The 20125-nt window shown below is 39.2% G+C and overlaps 1 protein-coding gene across 2 annotated transcripts in view; it reads left to right on the top strand.

Moving 5' to 3' along the window:
• LONRF2 (LON peptidase N-terminal domain and ring finger 2) overlaps window positions 1–20125 on the top strand; it is a 64604-nt gene that overhangs the window by 23652 nt on the left and 20827 nt on the right. Inside the window, exons 2-9 of one of the 2 annotated variants that reach the window (XM_090020445.1) lie at window positions 7785–7903; window positions 12941–13063; window positions 14015–14176; window positions 14738–14960; window positions 16864–16963; window positions 17312–17426; window positions 18132–18253; window positions 19850–20008. In XM_090020445.1, coding sequence (XP_089876571.1) covers window positions 7785–7903; window positions 12941–13063; window positions 14015–14176; window positions 14738–14960; window positions 16864–16963; window positions 17312–17426; window positions 18132–18253; window positions 19850–20008 — 1123 coding nt within the window. The remainder of the gene's footprint in view (window positions 1–7784; window positions 7904–12940; window positions 13064–14014; window positions 14177–14737; window positions 14961–16863; window positions 16964–17311; window positions 17427–18131; window positions 18254–19849; window positions 20009–20125) is intronic. The other variant, XM_090020451.1, reaches the window with a different exon arrangement.

The following is a 20125-nucleotide window of genomic DNA, read 5'->3' as shown; positions in this document are numbered from 1 at the left end:
TACTGTTAGGTGTGCAAGTATGATTTACAAGATAAGCCCAGAGACTTTAAATAGGAATCCATAGAGTTATAAATACTTGCTGACCTGTTGTGGTCTTCCTGAGGCTTTTGTAAGAAAAATTTCTATGTTATCTTTCCAATAATAGCATCTCCCTTTCCCCCCAAAAAGAGAGAACTAAGAGCTGGCTTTTTTGCTGGGGTGCCACGTATCTAAAAGGTTGGGAACCACTGTTTGTACATTTAACCATGTATCACACATACATAAACTTAATCTAACATTTTTATTTTCCATGTTATGTAGAATCTTAGTTGATCATATATATATATATATTTTTAATTGGTATATAGTAAAAGCTGTGTTATCCGGCACTTTACTATCTGGAATGCTCCATTAACCGGCATGCCAATTCCTGTAAATCAGCCAAAAAGCTGGTTGGCAGAAGCGAAACTGGAAGTGGCATTTCCAGTTTTGCTGAGTCCCACTTCATTGACTTTTCCATAGTCCAGGGCAAAGCAGCCTGTGCAGGGCCCCTCTCCCTGTTCCCCAGCACACTGATGCGAGGGAATGAAAGCCCTGGTGTGCTGGACATGGCGGGAGGGGCGGCGGCAAACAAAAAGATGCCTCTCAGATAACTGGCATATTTGATTATCCAGCATTCATGGGGAATGCCAATTAACACAGCTTTTACTGTATTTGTATTTAACGGATGCATGTCATGTGTAGTACTCAGGTTGGACTGACTAACCTAAGCTGTTTGCTTAACAAGGTCATGTCAAGACGTTTCAGCAAAACTAAATTATTTTCCTGATTCCCTCCCCCCCCCCCCCCCCCCAAGTAAAACAATCTGGCTTGTAGCCTTGCCTTTTGCCTTTTGACACAGATATAGTAGGTTGCCCTAGACTTATAACCTCTACTGATTAAACTTAATAACTCTTCATTGCGTCTCACTGTCATCTTTTGCCAAGGCATTTAACACCTGCTTTGATACAAGCCTTGTCTATGGCCTTTGTCCATGTTAATCTGTAATAACGGTGAACATTAAGAAGGTGATTCACTAGTGGCCCAGTGATGCAATTGCTGTTGTTTCAACCACAAAGAATTATTTTTATTGAAGTATTGAATGTCAGAAGAGCACTTTTGGTCACAGTGTACTTTTTTTAATCCCTATGAACATGCAACTCCAATAGCTGAATTTATAAAAACACGTACATACCCATACTTACGTTACTCTGTTTCTATAATAAGCTGCAAATTGTTGCACAATATCTCTCTGCCGTAATCATACTTACCTAGGTGCTTAATAGATAGACTCATTCTTTTCCTCCTTTAACATCCTAAAACTCCCACATACATTTCAGCTGTTCTAGAACAAAGGCTCATTGATTTCTAGCTTTCATTATAGTCCCCCTCAAAATATTCTCAAAACTGGTACAATTTTCTGCTTTCCTCTAGTTTGAGCTATTTGAAGAGAGAAACCACGTGCACGTTTGTAAGAGCCGTTTATGGAGCTCTGCAGAAAAAACAATGTGAGCTTACACACTTGCAACTTGAGGAATACAGAAATCTCTAATCAGTCTGATTTGGATTCCCAGAGTATTTCTGAGGATCAGTGAACAGTTGCTCTGCTAGAAGCCTCTGTGCATCACATGCAGCTGCACTGTTACTGCCACTAAGCATTGGTAATTACAACTGAGATAATTAACCAAAAGGGACTGTATAAAAGATGCTAAAGGTTGCCCAGAAGAAACTGATATTGATGTGTAAATAAACAACTTCCATGCCTATTTGAAATTGCTTCTGACATAATGAAATAACACCTGATCAATAGTACTTCCCATGTTCAGTTTGCAGTTCTACCCTCATAAAATCTAACATGAGCTTTGAAGACATTTCTTTACATACCAATGAAGTAAATGCTAGTATACAATGAGAAGGCTTTAAAAAGTTCACATTAAAGAACCTACTGGTCAAAACTTAAGTTTACTTGTATTTACTACAAACTTGTGAATTAGAATATTGATAGATGTGAAAAAAAGTAAGATTTTTTGCTACATATAAAAACTGTTTGCTCTTAAGTGAGATGTGTAGAGTGACAGTTTCCACAAGTTTAAGTCCTTCTTTTATACTACCAGGCACAGGAGTTTGTAAAATGCTTTGTATGATATGATGTGACATCAGTTAAGGTCACTAGGCACTATATATTAAATACGTCTGAGGAGAGACATTTATGCATCATTTACAAGGTTTGATGGATCTATCAACAATATATATCACTTTGTGTAGAAGAATGATTTTTAACAGCCTCTACCAGTATACTTTTAGGAATTAAGTATGGTTAAAACTAGTGGAGATCAAACATTCAAGTTTCAAAGCTGCTACAATCTGATAAAGAAAGTCTTTAAAAAAGGCAGGGGCTTGGACTAGATGTTCTTTGGAGGTCCCTTCTAGCCCTATTTCTCTGATTCTAGGATTCTTCAAAAGGAAGTGGGTTTTTTAGTTCTTTCTAGTCACACTTTCCCTGATATTTGTATTCTACTCAATCCTTTTAGGTAGCACTCGGGGGTGGGGGGGCTTTAATTCAGTACTACAGGTCCATTGTGGTAATTTAGAGAGAGAATTTGTTGAATTTTACCATTAGAAATCTCTCTTGCTTTTATATTCTAGCTTTATTTTTGTAAAGTTATTGTTCTTAAAGTTTTACCTTCCCTGCAACTAATTGCGAAAAGATCAGCTCATTTCTGAGGTTGACTATACACACTCAAACCATCTGGGAGAATTCTTCCAGGTTTGTTCTCATGGTAGAGGAACTTACCCAGAGCCACATGTACAGACATTCAAAAACCGAGGCCCTGAAGAGTGGGGAGCTTGCAGTGCTGAGTGGGGGCATGGAGGGGGGCAGCAGAAAAGCTGTGCACACATCGCTTTATGCTCTACAGCAGGGGTAGGAAAAATGGTGGATCTGTCTGGCAGCTGGACTCCATTTCCCAGCAGCCCCTGCCCGCATACCTTGACATTATAACAAATGTTATTAGGGATGCACTGATGAAGATTTTCTTGGCTGATACTGATAGCCAGTGATTCACCAACCATATCGGCCGATACTGATCCAATAACCAATATTTAATAATAGTGCAAGGCATTTTAAACTACTACATGAACCTTTTGTTGTTGTTTTTGCATTTGTAATGCATGTGCCTCCTGTTGCCCTCTAGGAAGAAGGTGGTGACCACCTTATTTCCACACGTTGCCCCTTCACCCATGGCTCCTACCTGCAGTCCCACTCCTCATGCAGTCCATGCTGCTGTCTCGGATGGGTGGCAGACCCTCATGCAGACAGTGGTGCTGCGCATGTTTGGAGCCTCAGTGCTGGCAGGCTCTACACAGCTGAGCTCCTGTGGCTGCTGGGAAGAATCTGCTTTTGCAAAGGTGCCTGGTGCCCAGGGAGTGGAATGTCCCTTGCATGGCACTTTACCATACCTGTGCGCAGCCCAGTGTCTCAGTGGCAGCCCCAGTGCCCAGGTCCCTGCCATGCATGTGACATTACCATGGCATTGGCAGAAACAGCAGCGGCAGGATCTGGTAGTGGTCGCTTGGTTGTTAAGTGCAGTTCCCTGTGACCACTTCCCAGCACGGGTTTGGTCCAGTGGTGGGGCACGGGGACTGGGCTATGCTCACCAGGGTGCTGTGGGCCTGGGCCATAATTATCAGTTACAATGACCTAAAAAGGCTGATAGCAGATAACATCATTTCTCATTTTATCAGTGCCTATCCAACAGCCAACCAATATGTTGGTGCACCCCTAAAATTTATAAACTTTCCACATAAAAAATCTAATTAGTAGGGAGGTTGTCTAGTAATCAGGTTTGTTTTATATTTGAGTAAATACAACACTTCTATCTACTCCTCTGGGTAAACGTGTTTCACTGAAGTCAGGTTCCGGCAATCCAGCATAGTCCCGAACTTCAGGAGGACTCCAAATAAGTTGTGTTTCATTTGCCTCAATCCCCCTGTAAATAAGCATTGTAAACTGGAGCTGTTTACAGATAGAAGAGATGAGCTCCTCCTCTAAAGTACTTGAAACATCTTTGGTGTTTTTAGTACAGAAAATATGTAATATTATTATGCTTTATGACGGTCCCCAGGTAGCCTTAATTCACATCATTATTTTCTCTGTATGCATGCAAGAACTATACAAGAGCAGGTATGAGAGACAAGTTTTAAGCAAATCTTATATGACACTTTCTAAAGGCAAGTGTGGACTTTCTTTTTAGCCCAAACCCTGTCTGAAGAAGCAATCACACATTTGTAGCACACGCTACTAAGATGTGTCATTTGATTAAAACCCCTCATAATCATAAAATGTTTCTGTGAAGAATCTCACAAATTTGAGTATGTGTCATTTGATGACAAGCACCTTTTGTTCTTATTTTTGCAGTTCCTAAAGCACAATATGTTAAATTAAACATTCTTTTGATAATTCACATGGAGTTGGGAACATTTTATACCCCACAATCAAGCCAAACTTCTGCTAGAGCCAATTTTAAAAAATATTTTCTGGTTTGCACAAAACCAAGTAAGGCTATTATTGCAAATGGAAACCAGAAAGTGTTTTAGAGCTATTGAAATATGGGTACACTAAACATCTCTCTTTTTCATCATACAGACAAAGTAATAAAACAGGAATCATGTTACTAGATGAGGATGTGATATTTACCGGGAGTTTGATCTATATCTGAGCAGAAAGGTTGTTGGAATGGAGGGCCTTCCAAAAACAGTGTGGGAGAGAAGGAGAATTTTGGTACTTGCTATTTTGTATTTCATTCAACTGTAAATTTTTTAGAGTGGGAACTACATTTGTATACAGCCTAGTACAATTAATTTCTGCTCCCTGACTAAGGTTCGTAGGAGCCAAGACAATACAAGCAACATAAAACTGGGCGTTTTTACACATGTAAGTGCTGCAGCGCCGGCCACTTTGAAAAGCGGTCAGCGCTGCATTGCTTGCAGTTGTATAAATGGTAAAATGCTGCTGAGAAAATGGCAGTGACGCACTTTTGGACTAAAATGCATAGAAGGTGCTATAGTTCAAAAGCTCACCACTACCATTTTCTGCACACTGATGCGCATTTCACCACTTATACAACTGCATGCAATGCAGCATGGTGCGCATCCACTCGCATGTGGAACAGACTCGATTAATCGAGTCTGCTCTGAAGTGGCGGTTCTCCAGCTTATTGCGGGATGAAAAGGTATGTGTATAAATGCTCACTGTGTAGATCAGCCCGACAAAAAGCTTAAACATAACTTACTTAATATGCATAATTAAAAACTTCTTGTTTGAAAGGAGGAGCTTCTAAATGCAAATTTAGCTGTTGGATGTGGAGTTTGGAGGAGGGGGAAGGATCGGTTGATATATTTATATGGCATACTTCAGAACTTCAGCAAGCAAAAATGAAACTTCTTTGATTCCTCAGATCTTTACTGCAGATGGCTGTCCTTCTCCCCCTCAACATATTTTATGGTAGAAGCACATGAGTTAAAAGTTCTTTTTAGCTTTCTGCCAGGAGGAAAAAAATGGAGCAGACACAAGAGAGAGAGGGAAAATGCAATTGTGATGTAAAATTGGTTATGGCAAAAAAATGCTGCTATGATAAATAACAGTGGAAGAACTGAGCTCAATTCCCGCAATATTCTGCTTAAAGTTTACCTTCTGGAGCCAATTTCCTACCTTGGAACTCATATAGCAAGGTGTGAAGCCTATTCATACTCTTCTACATGTCATTTTAAGCTTGAGATGGGTATAGGAGTGCAAAAAAAGCCCTTTAACTTTTTCTTTTTTATATGTAGGCTGAAAGTGGTCTTGTGATACTCAATACAGCAATAAAAACAGTTTCTTGTGGTCCAGACAACAGTAACTAAATTTCAGCATCTCTGGCACGTAATCAAAAGTTGTAGTCCTGTAACCAGCTCACTTCCTACTTGCTGCTTTTAGCAAGTCTTAATAAGCATCTTTTTGTAAAAATCCATCATCTTTTGTAATTTATTATTAATTTTTTTAACCTTTTCTACATTCAGCTTTAGTGGCAAGCAATGGAATTAGGTCTGTCAGTTTAACCAGCTGTAGCTGGGCTTTTAGCATTATGTGGAGAGTTAATAAAATACATGTGAAAATATTAAATCCATGGAAAGCTTTGAATTTCATATAGGATTTTGCTCAGAACTCAGTATGTAACAGTAAATTAATTTAGGTCACCGCTAATAGCGTTTTCTTTAAATTAACTCAATAGTCTCTTTGACTTGTGAGGAATTTAAATATCCAGTGCCTAAGAGATTTGACCTTGTGAGTTACTGATATTGTTTCAGTTGCACTCGTGCGTTGGGAATATGGTTTGAATGATTTAAGCAGCGTCATCAAAAAGTGGCAGACAAAAAAAAAAAAACTACTAGGGGATTATGGAAACCCAGAGCTCCTGTGTAATCCAGGGCTTGGGTAATGTGTAATATTAAAAAAAAAAACCCAAAACACTGTAGCAATTATTGGCAGTCATTGAAAATTCTAACTCTACATGACACATACAAATGGCAGACCTCTATCTGCAAAATGTACAAATTGGATCCAATTAGAGCCTTACCTGGTTTGTTTAGTTATCCCTGCTAGGACACTGAGAGATTTTGAGATGGTATTCCTATACTATATCTGTCCTAACCCATGTACAGTTCTAGAGTTTTGGTTTAGATACCTGAGTCAGTCCATGTAGAAAGCAACTTTTGAGGGCTAGTTTTATCGGAGTAAGATGTGTTTTGAAAATAATGAACACAAAGAGATAAGAATGGAATTAAACTTAAATCAGTAATGAATTGAGCAAGCACAATGCACTTGCTCTTGAACAAGTTAATGCTGTTCCTTCACGTGTAAGCAGGATGCCAGCAGACCTCTGGGGAATCAGTTCTGGTTATCTTCCGAAGCTGTGCAGTGCTGCTGGTCTTACTGATGGGAAACTGACAATCCTGAGAGTTTTGGCTATAATGGGGGCTCTGTGAAGGGCTGGGGTGTCCTTGCATGTTGCTCTAGAGCTGGCTGTCTGAATCCAGAAACTCCACTGTTTGGTAAAACATGGGAATGTTGGTTTCACTAAGCAGCAGCAGAGCCCAGGCTGATTATGGTATTGAAAATATTTATAATAGCGTATTTCAAGGGTTTGTAAAAGTAGTCATAGAAATACACAAGGCTTTGGAGGCCAACTGGCTAAAAGACTGTTCATCACAGAGTATATACTGGTCATGGGGAAGTACATAGGATAGCAAGCATAAATTGGCAAATGAGCATAAAGCTTGGGGTGTCTTCCCTGTGTGCTTTCATAGTGAATTATGACATTTAGGCTGTGAATTGGACATCAGATTACTTGCTGCTTTCATCTTGACATTTAAATCCCACAATGTTGCTTATTTAGATTTTCTTTTCCCCACACTTACTGTAAGTAGGATGTCCACTTCAGATGAAACCACTTGAACAAAATAAAACTTGTAATCAAAATATAGAAGTGTAGCAGGTGGATGTCATTTGCTATGTATTCATAATCTCAAAAAATGTTCAGAACTTTTAAAATAAGTCGGCCACATCAACACTATGCATTTATTTATTTATTTATTTATTTATTTATTTAAACAGGTAAGGACATGCATCAGATTTTGTTGTTTCAAAGATTTTTGACCTATTTGGGTTTAAATTGTTAAATTATTTCTATCCATACACTGGAATTCTTAATATCATCTTTATTTTCCAGCTCCCTGCAAATGTTCGTTAATAGCCCAGCGATCAGAACTGTATACATCAATGCAAAACTACCAGCAAGCTCTCCATGATGCAGATGTAGTCTGCCAAAACAAACCTCTCTGGCCAAAGGTACAACCCTTGCATGCTGCATAGAACAAAAGTAATGCTTCTTATCAAACTTCAGGGTTTTTCCATGTGGTAAGGCCAGAGCTTTGCAAACTAGCTTATGGAAGGAGATTTTGATAACCCTCAGGGGTAGAAACTTCTAATAAAAGCTTCAATTATGCCTAAAAGAAGCATGGATGAATCCTATATCTGTACTAATGCATAAAAATATCTGTGGTGTTTATTGTTATTGGCCTTCTTTTGTGCTAATATCTATGGTTCTGTTTTTAAAAAAAAAAAAAAAAAAAAGTAGTAGTTCTAGGGGCAGAACCAGGCTTGTTCAGCTACTGATATCGGGGGATATCCTACTTGTGGAAGTTTCCTCTGACTCCTACAGTATTTCAGCCAGCCTTCCCTGCTGCAGAGCTTCTGAGAATTCGAAACTTCATTTTAAATCTGTATATTATCAGTGTCGTTTAATGATTAATGTTGCAGTTATCTAGTTCCTAGATGTATCGTATAGCTACGTTTTACTTCCGTGGAAATAAGATTCTTTAGAAAGGAGTATAGATGAGTGGTGCTCAACCTAAGACCAGATCAGCATCCAAAGGACTGGATCTGGCCTGCTACAAAAGGGAACAGTGGCAAGGGACTTGGCACTACATGTCCCTTTCCCTGTCCTGCACTGTGCCACTGACCCCCCTCTGCAGCCAGAAGTAAACTCTCTTCTTCTCTCCCTCTCTTCCCCCTAACATAGCCACTTCCCTGTAGGGATGTAAAAAGTGTTTAACTGATAATCGCAATGATGGGATACCCGGTTAGCTTATCTAGCTTATTGGTTTTGTTTAGTGAGGGGCAGGGCACAGTCTGGAAGGGCAGGGGGGAAGGGAAGCCCACGCAGTGTCCCAGCAGGAACTGGTAGGTGACAGGACAAGGAGGAGTGAGTGGTGAGGGAGACTAGTACCCATAGTGATTAAGTAGTAAACTGTAGTACCCACAGCAGTTGACTAGCAGTAACCCATAGTATCCATATGAGGTTAAAGATGAAAAGAGTGGGTGGCCTAATGATTTATCAATTAAGCAATTAGCTGCTGGTTCACAGGTACCTGCTCACTCTCTCCCAGTGCAGGGTTTCACATGGCCTGTGTTGTCTGGCTGGGCTTGTCACCACCTCCTCCACCCCTGTCAAAGGGCCCCTGGAGCAGCTCCTAGCAGCAGCTTTATCTGAGCTGCTGTGTTATTGGTTAACCATTTAAATGATATACTTAGAGAAGGTTAAACAGATATTTTTTTAATGTCCCTACTTCCCTTCCCACTATCCCCTGCCAGAGGGGAGTGATAGTCTGCAGTGCAGTCAGGTTGCAGGCACCTAGTCTGCCACTCTAAAAGGTTGTGCTCCACTGATATATATCATGGCAACCTGAAGCAGCCTAAAGTACAGTAGAAGTAGTACAACACCTCTTTGAAAGCAATAAGTGAATATGTGCTGGGGTAGTAGCTCCCTGTGTTGCCTCAGCTTCTTTCTGAGTGCCTAGCCAGCTCTGCCTAAAGTTAAATCCCCCAGTTGATGGCAGTTTCTCTTGCTTTGTAAGTCCTTACACATTTGATCAAGTGAGGTCACTGGACATTGCCCAGAGTGGGAAAACCTAAGGAGTTGTGCAGTAACTTCAGGGAAAGCTTTTTGACATTTCAAGTTTGGCAGCCCATGGAAAGGTCACATATAGAGAGGGCAGGAGAATTAATTCACAGTACAGTGGATCATTGCAGTCTACTCCCTGTCCTGTTTGTAGCCTGAGAGAGAAGTTCCTAGTTGAGTCTTGCTTTCAGGACATTCCCATTTAGCTATCCTCAAAAAACTCTTGAATTTTGAAGATGGATAGTCGTTTCTTTAGTAGACTAAATTTTAGTCACTACCACTTAATTTTGCATATCCTTCCAGGATCTCTCTTCAAATCATGAGAACAACATCCACGGAAGTAAGAAATTCATTTCTTTTTCTTGGATTTTTTTTCTTGTCACAGTTTTGTACAAAGAGAAAGTTTTAAATAAATAGAGTGACCTGAGTCCTAGAGCATCTTGGATTGTGGACAAGCAGATGCTAGTGCTAGGGAAATAGATCATACTGTTTCCTGTAGTCTCATCTTGGAAGAATGTTAACAGAAAATGAAGCTTCACACCACTTGTTTTCCATAGTGTTACTAACTAAAAATCCAATTATTTTTGGAGCCGGCTGCTATATCGTGTGTATTTCATCGCTGCAGAGTTCATAAGATGGTTATAAAGTGATCCTAGGTATGCCATTTGTATCTCACTGTCTTTAATGACAGAAATCTCTGTGATCCGGTGGCAGAGTTGTATATTTTCTGCTCCCGTGTGTGGTCACCATAGAATTCTTTTTTCTAAAGGTATCTATCTTTCAGGAAACATGCAAAAGTACAGCATTCACCAGCTATAACGTAATGATTTACTTAAGTGCCTGAGCAATCCTCCTGTGGAAAAGAGATTTTTTTCTGGTTGGCAGAGTCAGCTTATCTGGAAAGGATTTTTATGATACAAAAAAAAACACCTCTTAGAGAGAGATGCTCATGTCCTGAATTATGGAAAAGGTTCCTCCCTTTATGTTCAGTGACCACCAAGAGAGAGAGGAACCTGGACTTGCATGACAGGAGTTGGATTTGCCAGATCAATGCCTATATCCAGAAATCTCATTTGTTGAACAGTGCATAGGAAATACTAAATAATACTTGCAGCATTTGTGTGTGAGACTGTGTGCCACAACCTGTTCTCCAAATTTTGGCAAAATCTTTGTTGGGTTTTCCTATCTTATGCACATTGTTCCCCAGGACAGTTCCAGGCTGAGAGCAGCAGAGATGCTATTCATACCTACCTGGAGAGGATATGGCTGTCAGGCCTGATATTTGTCTAATATTAGACCTTCTGATGAACCATCTCGCAAAACTAGTCCTCCAGCCAGGACTAGAAGGGTTTAAAATAAATACCTGAATAAAGTGTCTTTTCTGGACCCCAGAAAAGAAGCTAACAAACTATTTCTCCTTGGTTGCAATGTCTATAATCTTGACTACCACATCAAACTAGTAAAATAAACAGTGTTGAGTTTTCTGGAACAGTTTTGTTATGGGTGTATGAATGTGTGCATAAAAAAGGTGCAGTCATGTTAGTATATTTTTCTTGGCATGTTTGGGGTCTCTCTTGAAAATCACAATATTAATAGCTTTCCCAAAATATTGGTGCCTTAATAAGGACAACATTTTAGAGCCTTATTCTGCTTCTTGCTTTACTACCTAGATTGAACTCCTACCTGAATAGTTCTACATCTTAGCCTTAGAGTACTCTTTCCAGTATCTACACACTCCAGTCTAGATGACTATTTGCACATAGGAAATTTTCTAGTGATATCCAGATAGCGTTGAGTTTTACTAGATGGCTTTTTAGAAAACCCAAGACATGGAATTGGGTGATCTAGTCTTAGCCAATGTCCTTTTTTCTTTCTTATGGCAGAGGTCTTCTCCACGCCTTAGTATAGTGGTACTCAACCTCTTTGGGTTCAAGGCACCCCTTTGGAAATACCAGCTCTTAGTTTTTACTCATTTTTGGACTATGGAAAATAATAATAAAGCAATTTTTTTTATTGCAGAAAACGCAGGAAAACTATGATAGGTCAAAATGTTTTAATGCTGAATTTCTATTTTAAATCTCTGTTTTTGTTTTGTGATGCATGTTTGCACACTTAATAATGCTGACATTGTGTGACAACCGGCATTACCCTTGAAAGGATCTCAAGGAGCCTTGTTTACTCAGTCTTCCATTAAGTACTATTATATACAATGTATTATATACAATATGCTGTAATTTAGATGTCCACATTTAAAGAAGTATCCTGCTCCTCTCCTTAAAGGTGTCCAGCTGTGGAAATTCCATGGTAACATCTGTACACCTTAGTATGAAGATGAATACAATCATTCTACACTCATTTTAAAGCCTCCTATCTTTACGTAATAAGGTTACAAATCTAGTGTTGATGATGAACACTGGTGAAAATTGCTATCTGAGGATTTGCATTATCAGGTTAGAATTCAGTATGCTTTGCCATAGGAGATTGTGTTAACTATGCTCTACGGGAAAACAATCTGCAGTTTATGAAAGGAGATTTGAATTGTTCTGGCTGTGGGAAATTCTTAGCTGATGGGAACTTTTCAGAAGATGGAATAGCCCCTAGCTGCCAGTGACCGGGTTCTGCCCCCAAACTGCAAGCTGATTGAAGTAGTTGTTATAACAGACCCATGGACATTAGTACCTGAAGAAAGGAAATTTCAGGTAAGCATAGATTAATTTTCCTAAAATTATGATATGCTGGTCTCTCATTCAGCCAACCAAAATAAGTGACAAACCAACTCTGTCCTGGCAAGACTCCCAGCTGAAGTGAGAATATCCTATATCTGGAATCTTCTGCTCCTTCAATCTACCCCACCCCACTACTTTTTCCATGCAGTTTCACTGCTGCTAAAATCGTGTTTGGTATGTGAAATAATTCAGTCTCTTGTTACTTGGGCCCCATGGGAAATCTAGGATACCCCATTCTCTAAACTTATCCTGTGTCCAAAAAGTGGAGTAGTGTTGATGGGCAAAGAGTCTGATGCCCCCAGCCCTCTTGTATTAGCTGAATAATGTTTTTTGAGGGAATGAAAGCAAGAGGAAAATCAAGAGAACCTGAAAGATGCTCTGTTTCTATTTGTTTAAAGAACTTTTTTGGGGTTGGTGAAACAAAGAAGAAAGACACTAGTAGAATAAGGGAAGAGAAATTGTGAAAGTTAAACAGGTAGCTTTGGAACAGGTAGTGTTTGTCTGTTTTCTGACAACAGGCAGTGCAGATTGAGTAGATAAGGGAAACTTTACACAAAACCTTCATCTACAATTCTGGCTTCTCTTTACCTGCCAAATGAGATGAGCTTTCAGGAAATCATAACATTGTTCATTGGTTTCTTGTTGCAATTTGCTTCTTTGAAAAATATGAAACTTAGGACAAATTCTTCGCATGAACAGGGTCATTATGTGAAAGCAAAAGCTCTTTATGGATTGGGGAGGACTGAGGAAGCATTGAAGGAGTTCCTTTATTGTGTTGCCTTAAATCCTGAATGGAGCTCAATGAAGAAAGAAGCTCAAAAGGTATAGTTGCTTTGTAGTCTGCATATGAAAAAAATGTACCTTTTTGTCTCCCTTGTACCCCACTGTTAAGGAAGGTTCTTTTCACAAAGAAAACTTCCACATTCCTACTAAGCATTTATTTAGTAAACTATCAGCTAAAACTTCCCTGTACCACATTGTGCAGTGCTGAGTCACAGAAGAAACTACATTGCTCTATATCCTCAAATTCAAGAAATATGTTGGTCCTCTGTGGGTACAAGATCTAATTTCTTATCATCTGCCCAGCACCAAAAGCCAAGCTGCAGAAGAAATTTTTAGGGAGGCAGCAATATGTACTGAGGCTTGTACTGCAGGCAAAAGAATCCTTTCTTCCAGTACTCTGCACATGTGAAGCAGCAGCTTTACTTATTTGGGAACCTGTGGCCAGTGTAGTTTGGCCTCAGGCAGGAAGATCTTTACAATGAGGGTTTTAGGAATAGGGAAGAGGATGTTGGAGGGAGGGTAAGTGATGGGACAGGGTGATATGAAAATAGGCAGCTGATAGGAGGGTGACAAAGGGACTGAAATTTTTGGTGAAGGGGAAGGAAGGGAGGTGGACTTAATTTTTAAAGAGGAAGTAACCTGCTTGAGGTTTGGAAAAACAGAGCTGCTGCTGAATGTGGGAATAGTAGAATGATTGCGAGGGATAAAGGGTCATGGAGTGAAGATGAGGAATGAGGAAACAAACTCTGCCCAGGAAGGCATTGGAGACCTACAGACCCTTTGGCATGCTGGGGAGGTGAGGGAAAGAAATTCCTGTGAAATAAAGGAGCAAAGAAAACTGGTATGTAGGGAGTTTGCTTATAGGAGAATGGTAGATGGGTGCTAGGTTATTCGCCTGTAGAAGATAAATGAATTCAGTGCCCTTAACTAAGCAACACAGAGTTATTGAAATAGGCTTATCTTTAAATTCTTTTTCTTTTAATTGATTAGATAATGTGTGAGATGTTCTTCCCAGCCTTTGAAAATGTGCATGATAGCCTCACAGCACCTTTTTGCAATCGGCCATCCAATACAAGGTTGAAACCTGTATTTTTAAGCAGCATAAACGCACGATCTACTGTTGAGGATGGCTCTAATGCTGGGTGTTCAAAGGTAAAGAATAAAATATTCGACATAAATCCCAAATTAATGTGTGAAAATGTGTAACATTTGTCTGATTTACCTGATGTGAATGGTCATTGCATGTACTTAAATATTGGCATGACATAGAAACATAGTAATTGCAAATTTACCTTTCCTTTCTAACTCTCTGAGATGACATGAAGATGAACCGGGAGGGCGGGGGGTGGAGGGTGAAATATGAATTCCATTTAGATTTGCTCCTTCTCTGAGAGGGACCAATAAAATGGGGAATATAGAAAAAGGATAACATCTCTTGCAATGTAAATCCGGTGTTTTTGTGTTGTAGTCCATGCACTGTGAGAGTGCATGAGATAAGAGGTGGGGTGGGTTCTGTTGGAAAAGAACAAGAACTAGGATGAAATGAATAATCCTATAACTTTTCAACCTTTTGAGCACGCAGGTTTTGCCTAGATTGGTTGCTACGACAGCATTGCCATCTTTCCTTTAGTATGGAAATGATCATTGGAAAAAATAATGCAGAGTAGTAGTAAGAGAAGCTTTTGCCTGACTTTGGCTTGTATTTTGGTTTAGGATACTGTATTCAGGTTAAAAACACCATCCCAGGAGTCTGACTTCCTTCGAAACACTGATTCGTCTGCCTCACATCCTGCCCTGGATCTGTATTGTGAAGACAATAAGAAGTCCTTGGGAGCAATTCTCTCCAGTTTACCTGGGGATAATTTAAAAAGAAAACTGTCCAGTGATTTGAAGGATTTGCAAAGTTTGGATGTTCCTAACAAGATTCCTAAAAAAGGTCTGTCTTGTAGTTTAATGGGGGTTCTTCAGCACTTCTATCATAAAATACTAGTTCTTTTTACTTGTTGTAGATTAAATACTCTTTGGTGATACAGTACATATTCACGGACTTAAAATACTTGCGTCAGTAAGGAAATCTACAGAAGAACTTTAGATAGTTTGTTGTTCTTGTTTTTTCCCCCCAACAAATGGAGCTATTAAAGCCTTTCATTGTTTAAACATTATTAATAGTTTGAACGTTCTTAAAGACCAATATTGATTAATTCAGTGAACTTTTATTTCTCATCTCCAATAGAACGCTTTTAATGTTTATACCACCAGTGGCTTATTAGTTGTACTGCAGGTGACAATGGTACATTTATTTTGCCTCTGAGGTACAACTAACCTTTAGTATCTGTCTTTATGAAATAAACAAGGAAACTAATCATACATCCAAAAACAGTCATACAAAACTATTTTCCCAAGAAAACAAAGATCCTATTTAAAGAGAACAGTCCCACCCTTTCTGGCATTTTGATAGCTATGCAAGCACTTGGTATGATTTTCAAAAACAAAGACTTCTAAAGAATGTGGTGTTGTGAAAAAATGCTGAAGGCAGTATTGTACTGTCTTGTATTATAATAACTGTTTTGTAGCACTGTCTTTTATTGTAATAACTAGTTAATGGGAGCCCCTGAAATCCCATAATACCTTTTCTTTCCTTTCACACCTGGTAAATATGACGTCTGCCTCAGAATTAACACAGTAAATGCCAGTGTCTTCCAGAAATGTTCAACCAATAGCTCGATTTCCCTACCTTGCCACTCTGCTCTGCAGAGTTCTCTCTCCTGTTAGAGAGAGAACTCTTTTACAGTAGATTGTGAACTGCAAGCCCAGGCAGTAAACAGAGGGGGGAAATCTGATCCTCCTCTGCTTTCAACCCCAGAGATCACATTTCACACTTAACCATTAATTTTTTTCACATGAGACCTTGACCCCATGTAACTTCTTGCTGAGCAGCAAATTTAAGCTCTTGCTATTGTTTAGAGACCTAGCACTCAAAATATAGGGTAGAGATGAGGGTTTTTCTGTGACTACAGTTAATTTATAGGCCACAAAACAGTGATACTACCCACTCTGGTTTATATCAAGTATAGGTTGCAGAAGACTCATGGCAAATTATCCTGTAACAAAAGTTCCTTTTTTGTTTTAACAAATATTTAGCTTTTCACCTGTTTGGTTTTTCCAGAAGAGGGTAAGGAGCTGGAGCTTAGAAAAGCTAAAAAGTGGGAGTCAGGGCATTGTCCAATCTGTTTTTAGGCATTTATGCTTTTCTCAAGAATTGTCTCCCGTATCCACAGACTAGTTAGGGTGACTTAAGTATGATCTGTGGGTCCAGCTGACCTGTTGCCAGGATTCCTTAAACTCTTAGCCTGACCATCTTAGCTAGAATTGCATGCTTTAGGTCATGCCTGAAGAGTTTAATATTCTTAAAGCTTGGAAATGTATTTAACGATTTACTAAAACAGCAGGCCATGCAAGAGGTTTATAAACTCTTTTTCATGCTTGAAAGTTATGCACTCCCATTAAGAAATCTACAAACAGTGCTGAAACAAAAGTTCCCAAAGGTTCATATGTATGTAAGCAGTTCAACCTCTGGATTTATGCCTAATGGCCTGACTATGGGCACATGGAAAAGATGAAAAACAAATCTGTAGTTTTCTAAAACTAACCTTACAAAACAGGAAAAAAAGTGTCATTTAAAAGTCCAGATGGAAAGCAGGCTTTTGGGAGAAATAAGAGGGTAGTAGAGAGGAGATGTAAAGAGTTACTAATGAAAAATCAGTATGGAATCACTACTCTGGTTTCAGAATGCTATTTACTGGAATGTTTTATCATATATAATTTTTTTAAAACTTTAGATGACCCTGTTTTACCTGAAAGCTCCATTGCCACTGCATCAAGTGGTGTACCAGCAATCCTTGTGGAAGCATCTGACTTTGAATGTTCCCTCTGTATGAGGTATGACTGCATATATCTGATTCTGTTGATAGGGTAGGCAAAGATTGCTCGATTTGAAACGAGCCCAACACATTTTTGTTTCATGTACTTTTTGGCTGAATTTAGCATCTCAACTTTGCAGATTAGAGTGGTTGAATTTGTTTTTCTAATGTGTTGATGTAATGGATTTATTTTAGAAATCAAAGCTTATTTTATAGTAATTGAGTAGTGAATAGAAATGTCATTTTCCCTTCTGTGTCAGTCTTATGTCAAGTTTAGTAACTTATTTTTGTCTTCTTTTAATATCTAGATTGCTTGTTTATTGGAATAATTTACACATTTTTGTGTCTTGCCATCGACCTTGTTCAGGTTATTCTATGAGCCTGTTACCACTCCTTGTGGACATACATTCTGTCTCAAATGCCTTGAGCGTTGCCTTGATCATAACCCTTATTGTCCACTTTGCAAAGAAAAGCTATCAGAAGTAAGTGTACTCTCTTGCATTAAAATGTTTAAAGCAGTGGTTTATGGAAGCCCTATTATTACCCAAAATGTTTTCTTTACATACAACAGAACATTGTAAAGGGGAGTATAGTATTGTCATGCTGTGCCTCATTGTTGACATGCACATTGAATATTTTCACTATTATGCACTTAAAATGATTCACGAGGATGGGATATGCTTTTACTATATCCTGTCTTTTGAAATAAGATGTTTTCATTTCTTTGGCTGAGCAGTGCTAATCAAAGATGGTGACTCTGTAGTGCCATAATTGCAAGTATCTGTTTTGGCACAAAGGTAGCAAATAGGGCATTCTCTGCAACTTTCACCATTTTTGGTAGAGAATATATGCTCTGCTGCAGGGAAATCTAATAGCTAGACTTCTCAGGTCGCAATCACTTCATATCTCCTTGGATCCTTTGCACCAAATAGACAGCACTCACTTTTTCTTGCATGTTTTACAGCCCATAATAAATATATTGTTTCAAGATTAATGAGCAGTAACAAGATTAATGAGCAGTAAAAGGAATGGTATATTTCAAAATGAGTCTTTAAATGTTTAAAGGAACAGGAAAAAAAGGCTTAGTATGAGAGCTGAGCTATTCTGTTAGGCTGACATTTGGAATGGGGAATAGATGTAACTGATTTTTTTTTAATTGCCACGCTTAGTTTAATTCTCCTTTGTAGTTTTTGGCAAGCAGAACTTATAAAAAGACTGTCCTTACAGAAGAACTTATAGTTCGTTACCTGCCTGAGGAATTGTCTGAAAGGAAGAAAATTTATGAAGAAGAAATGAAGGAATTATCAAAGTAGGTAGTTTTATTCTTACAATTTTTCTACTATAAAATGTTATTTTTACAATGCTTCCTAATCTTTACACTGCAAAAGGCTTCCATTTTTGTGAAAGTAGGTGAGGTGAGTTCACTGAATCTCTTGCTGACTTATTTGAAGCAGGGGGGAGAGGCTAGGATTGAATGGAAGATATATGCAACAGTAATTTAAGCTATTTTCCAAAGCAAGGACAGTACAGATTTGGAAGTGGAAGAAAAATAAGTAAGTGGTAAGTTTATGTGCTTTGGAGAGTCACTATAAGTAGTAAGATTGGATGTTCTATCAGTGGCAGTCTTTAGTTGCTGTACAACCAAATAAAAAGGGTTACAGGAAAAGTTGAAGAGTAATTTGAAATATATGTTAAGCTTCTGTAGTTTTGTGAAACTAACTTCTTAGTTTCCTTTCGTTCCTGTCTTATTAACTGTAATCCTAAAAATCCTCCCTGGAGTCAGCCCATGGTTCAGTGGTAGAATGCTTGTCTGCCACACAGAAAACCTAGGTTCAATTCCTGGATGCTTATACAACTACACCTATGGAGGCACCAAACAGCTGGACTCAGTCTGGCCTTTGGATTCTGTCTCAATGGCCTAAACGGGGGATGGACGGTCTGGGTAGCCTCTGCTCCTCCCTAGGCATGTGCGTCAAAGGACTTGGTGACCTCTCATGTATACACCATGATCTGGAGGGATTGATGGTTACCAAACCAAAAACCTGAAGTAGACCTTACATTTCAAAGTGGTATGTGTATAGATATATCATATACCAGGGATGTCTAGTTCAAATTAGTTGTTGGCCATATTTCTTGCCTTGACCATGCCTGCAAGCCACACCTGTTCTTACTGCAAGTGCTGCTTGGGCTGTCAAAGATCCAGCTGTTGTGGGGACTTAGGCAGCTGGGCAAGAAGCCCTGCCACCGTGGCCAGAGCCATCATTGCAGAAGGAGGTGTTGACATGACAAGCAGCCATCAGGTTTATTTGTATTCGGGGCCCCTAGTGTATTTCCTGTTGTTTGCCTCTGCCCTGGAGTATTCTGATTTTCCATGGCCACTGGCAATGTAAATGCTAAATCAGGCAGAAGCTGCAGTAGGTGCCGTGCCAGCACATCCCTGTGTGAGGCTGAACAGGCGCAAACCTTAAGAGTGGGCCCCTGGGGAAGAAAGTGAGCTGGATTACCAATCTCTGTAGCCTTAATATTGTATGTTAGACACCCTTGGTATATTGTATTATATTCTAGGGAAACTCTCAGCTAAAAGATGTACATCTGTTACTTCTGTACAAATTATAAACATTTGCCTGTGCACACACTTGAGAGAATGTTTTCCATGTCTTGTCTTTATTCTGTTTTAAGAAAAAAAAAATTGTGCCCAGAGTACATGAATAATAGGGAAAGTCCTAGAAGTTTTAGCATTTTGTAAATGTGGCAGAATATTGGTGCTGGCCACTGCCAGATTGTGTTTTACAGCTTGTGAGTCTGAGAGAACCTCTCAGATGAAGTCTTGACTTAGACTTGTGCTTACTGAAGGCATTACCTGAAAGGAGACTGACAGGGTTTTCTTATACATTGTATTTTGCAGTTTGAATAAAGATGTTCCAATCTTTGTGTGTACTATGGCCTTTCCTACCATCCCGTGTCCACTTCATGTCTTTGAGCCACGTTATCGGCTAATGATAAGAAGATGCATGGAAACTGGTACCAAACAGTTTGGCATGTGCTTGGCTGATGAACTAAAAGGGTAAGGAAGTGAGCAGAGGACATCCCTCTTGGAATGCTTTCCAGAGCCAGTGAAGAACTACATTTGATTTGATTATTTCAGCTCTCATATCCGAAACATTTGTATTTCGTGATGTTT

Source organism: Crocodylus siamensis, chromosome 1 (assembly GCF_052110815.1).
Source record: "Crocodylus siamensis isolate JL-2025a chromosome 1, ASM5211081v1, whole genome shotgun sequence".
Taxonomy (NCBI): Eukaryota; Metazoa; Chordata; order Crocodylia; family Crocodylidae; genus Crocodylus; species Crocodylus siamensis.
Note: the sequence above shows the minus strand (reverse complement) of the source record. Positions and strands in the feature narration are given on the sequence as shown.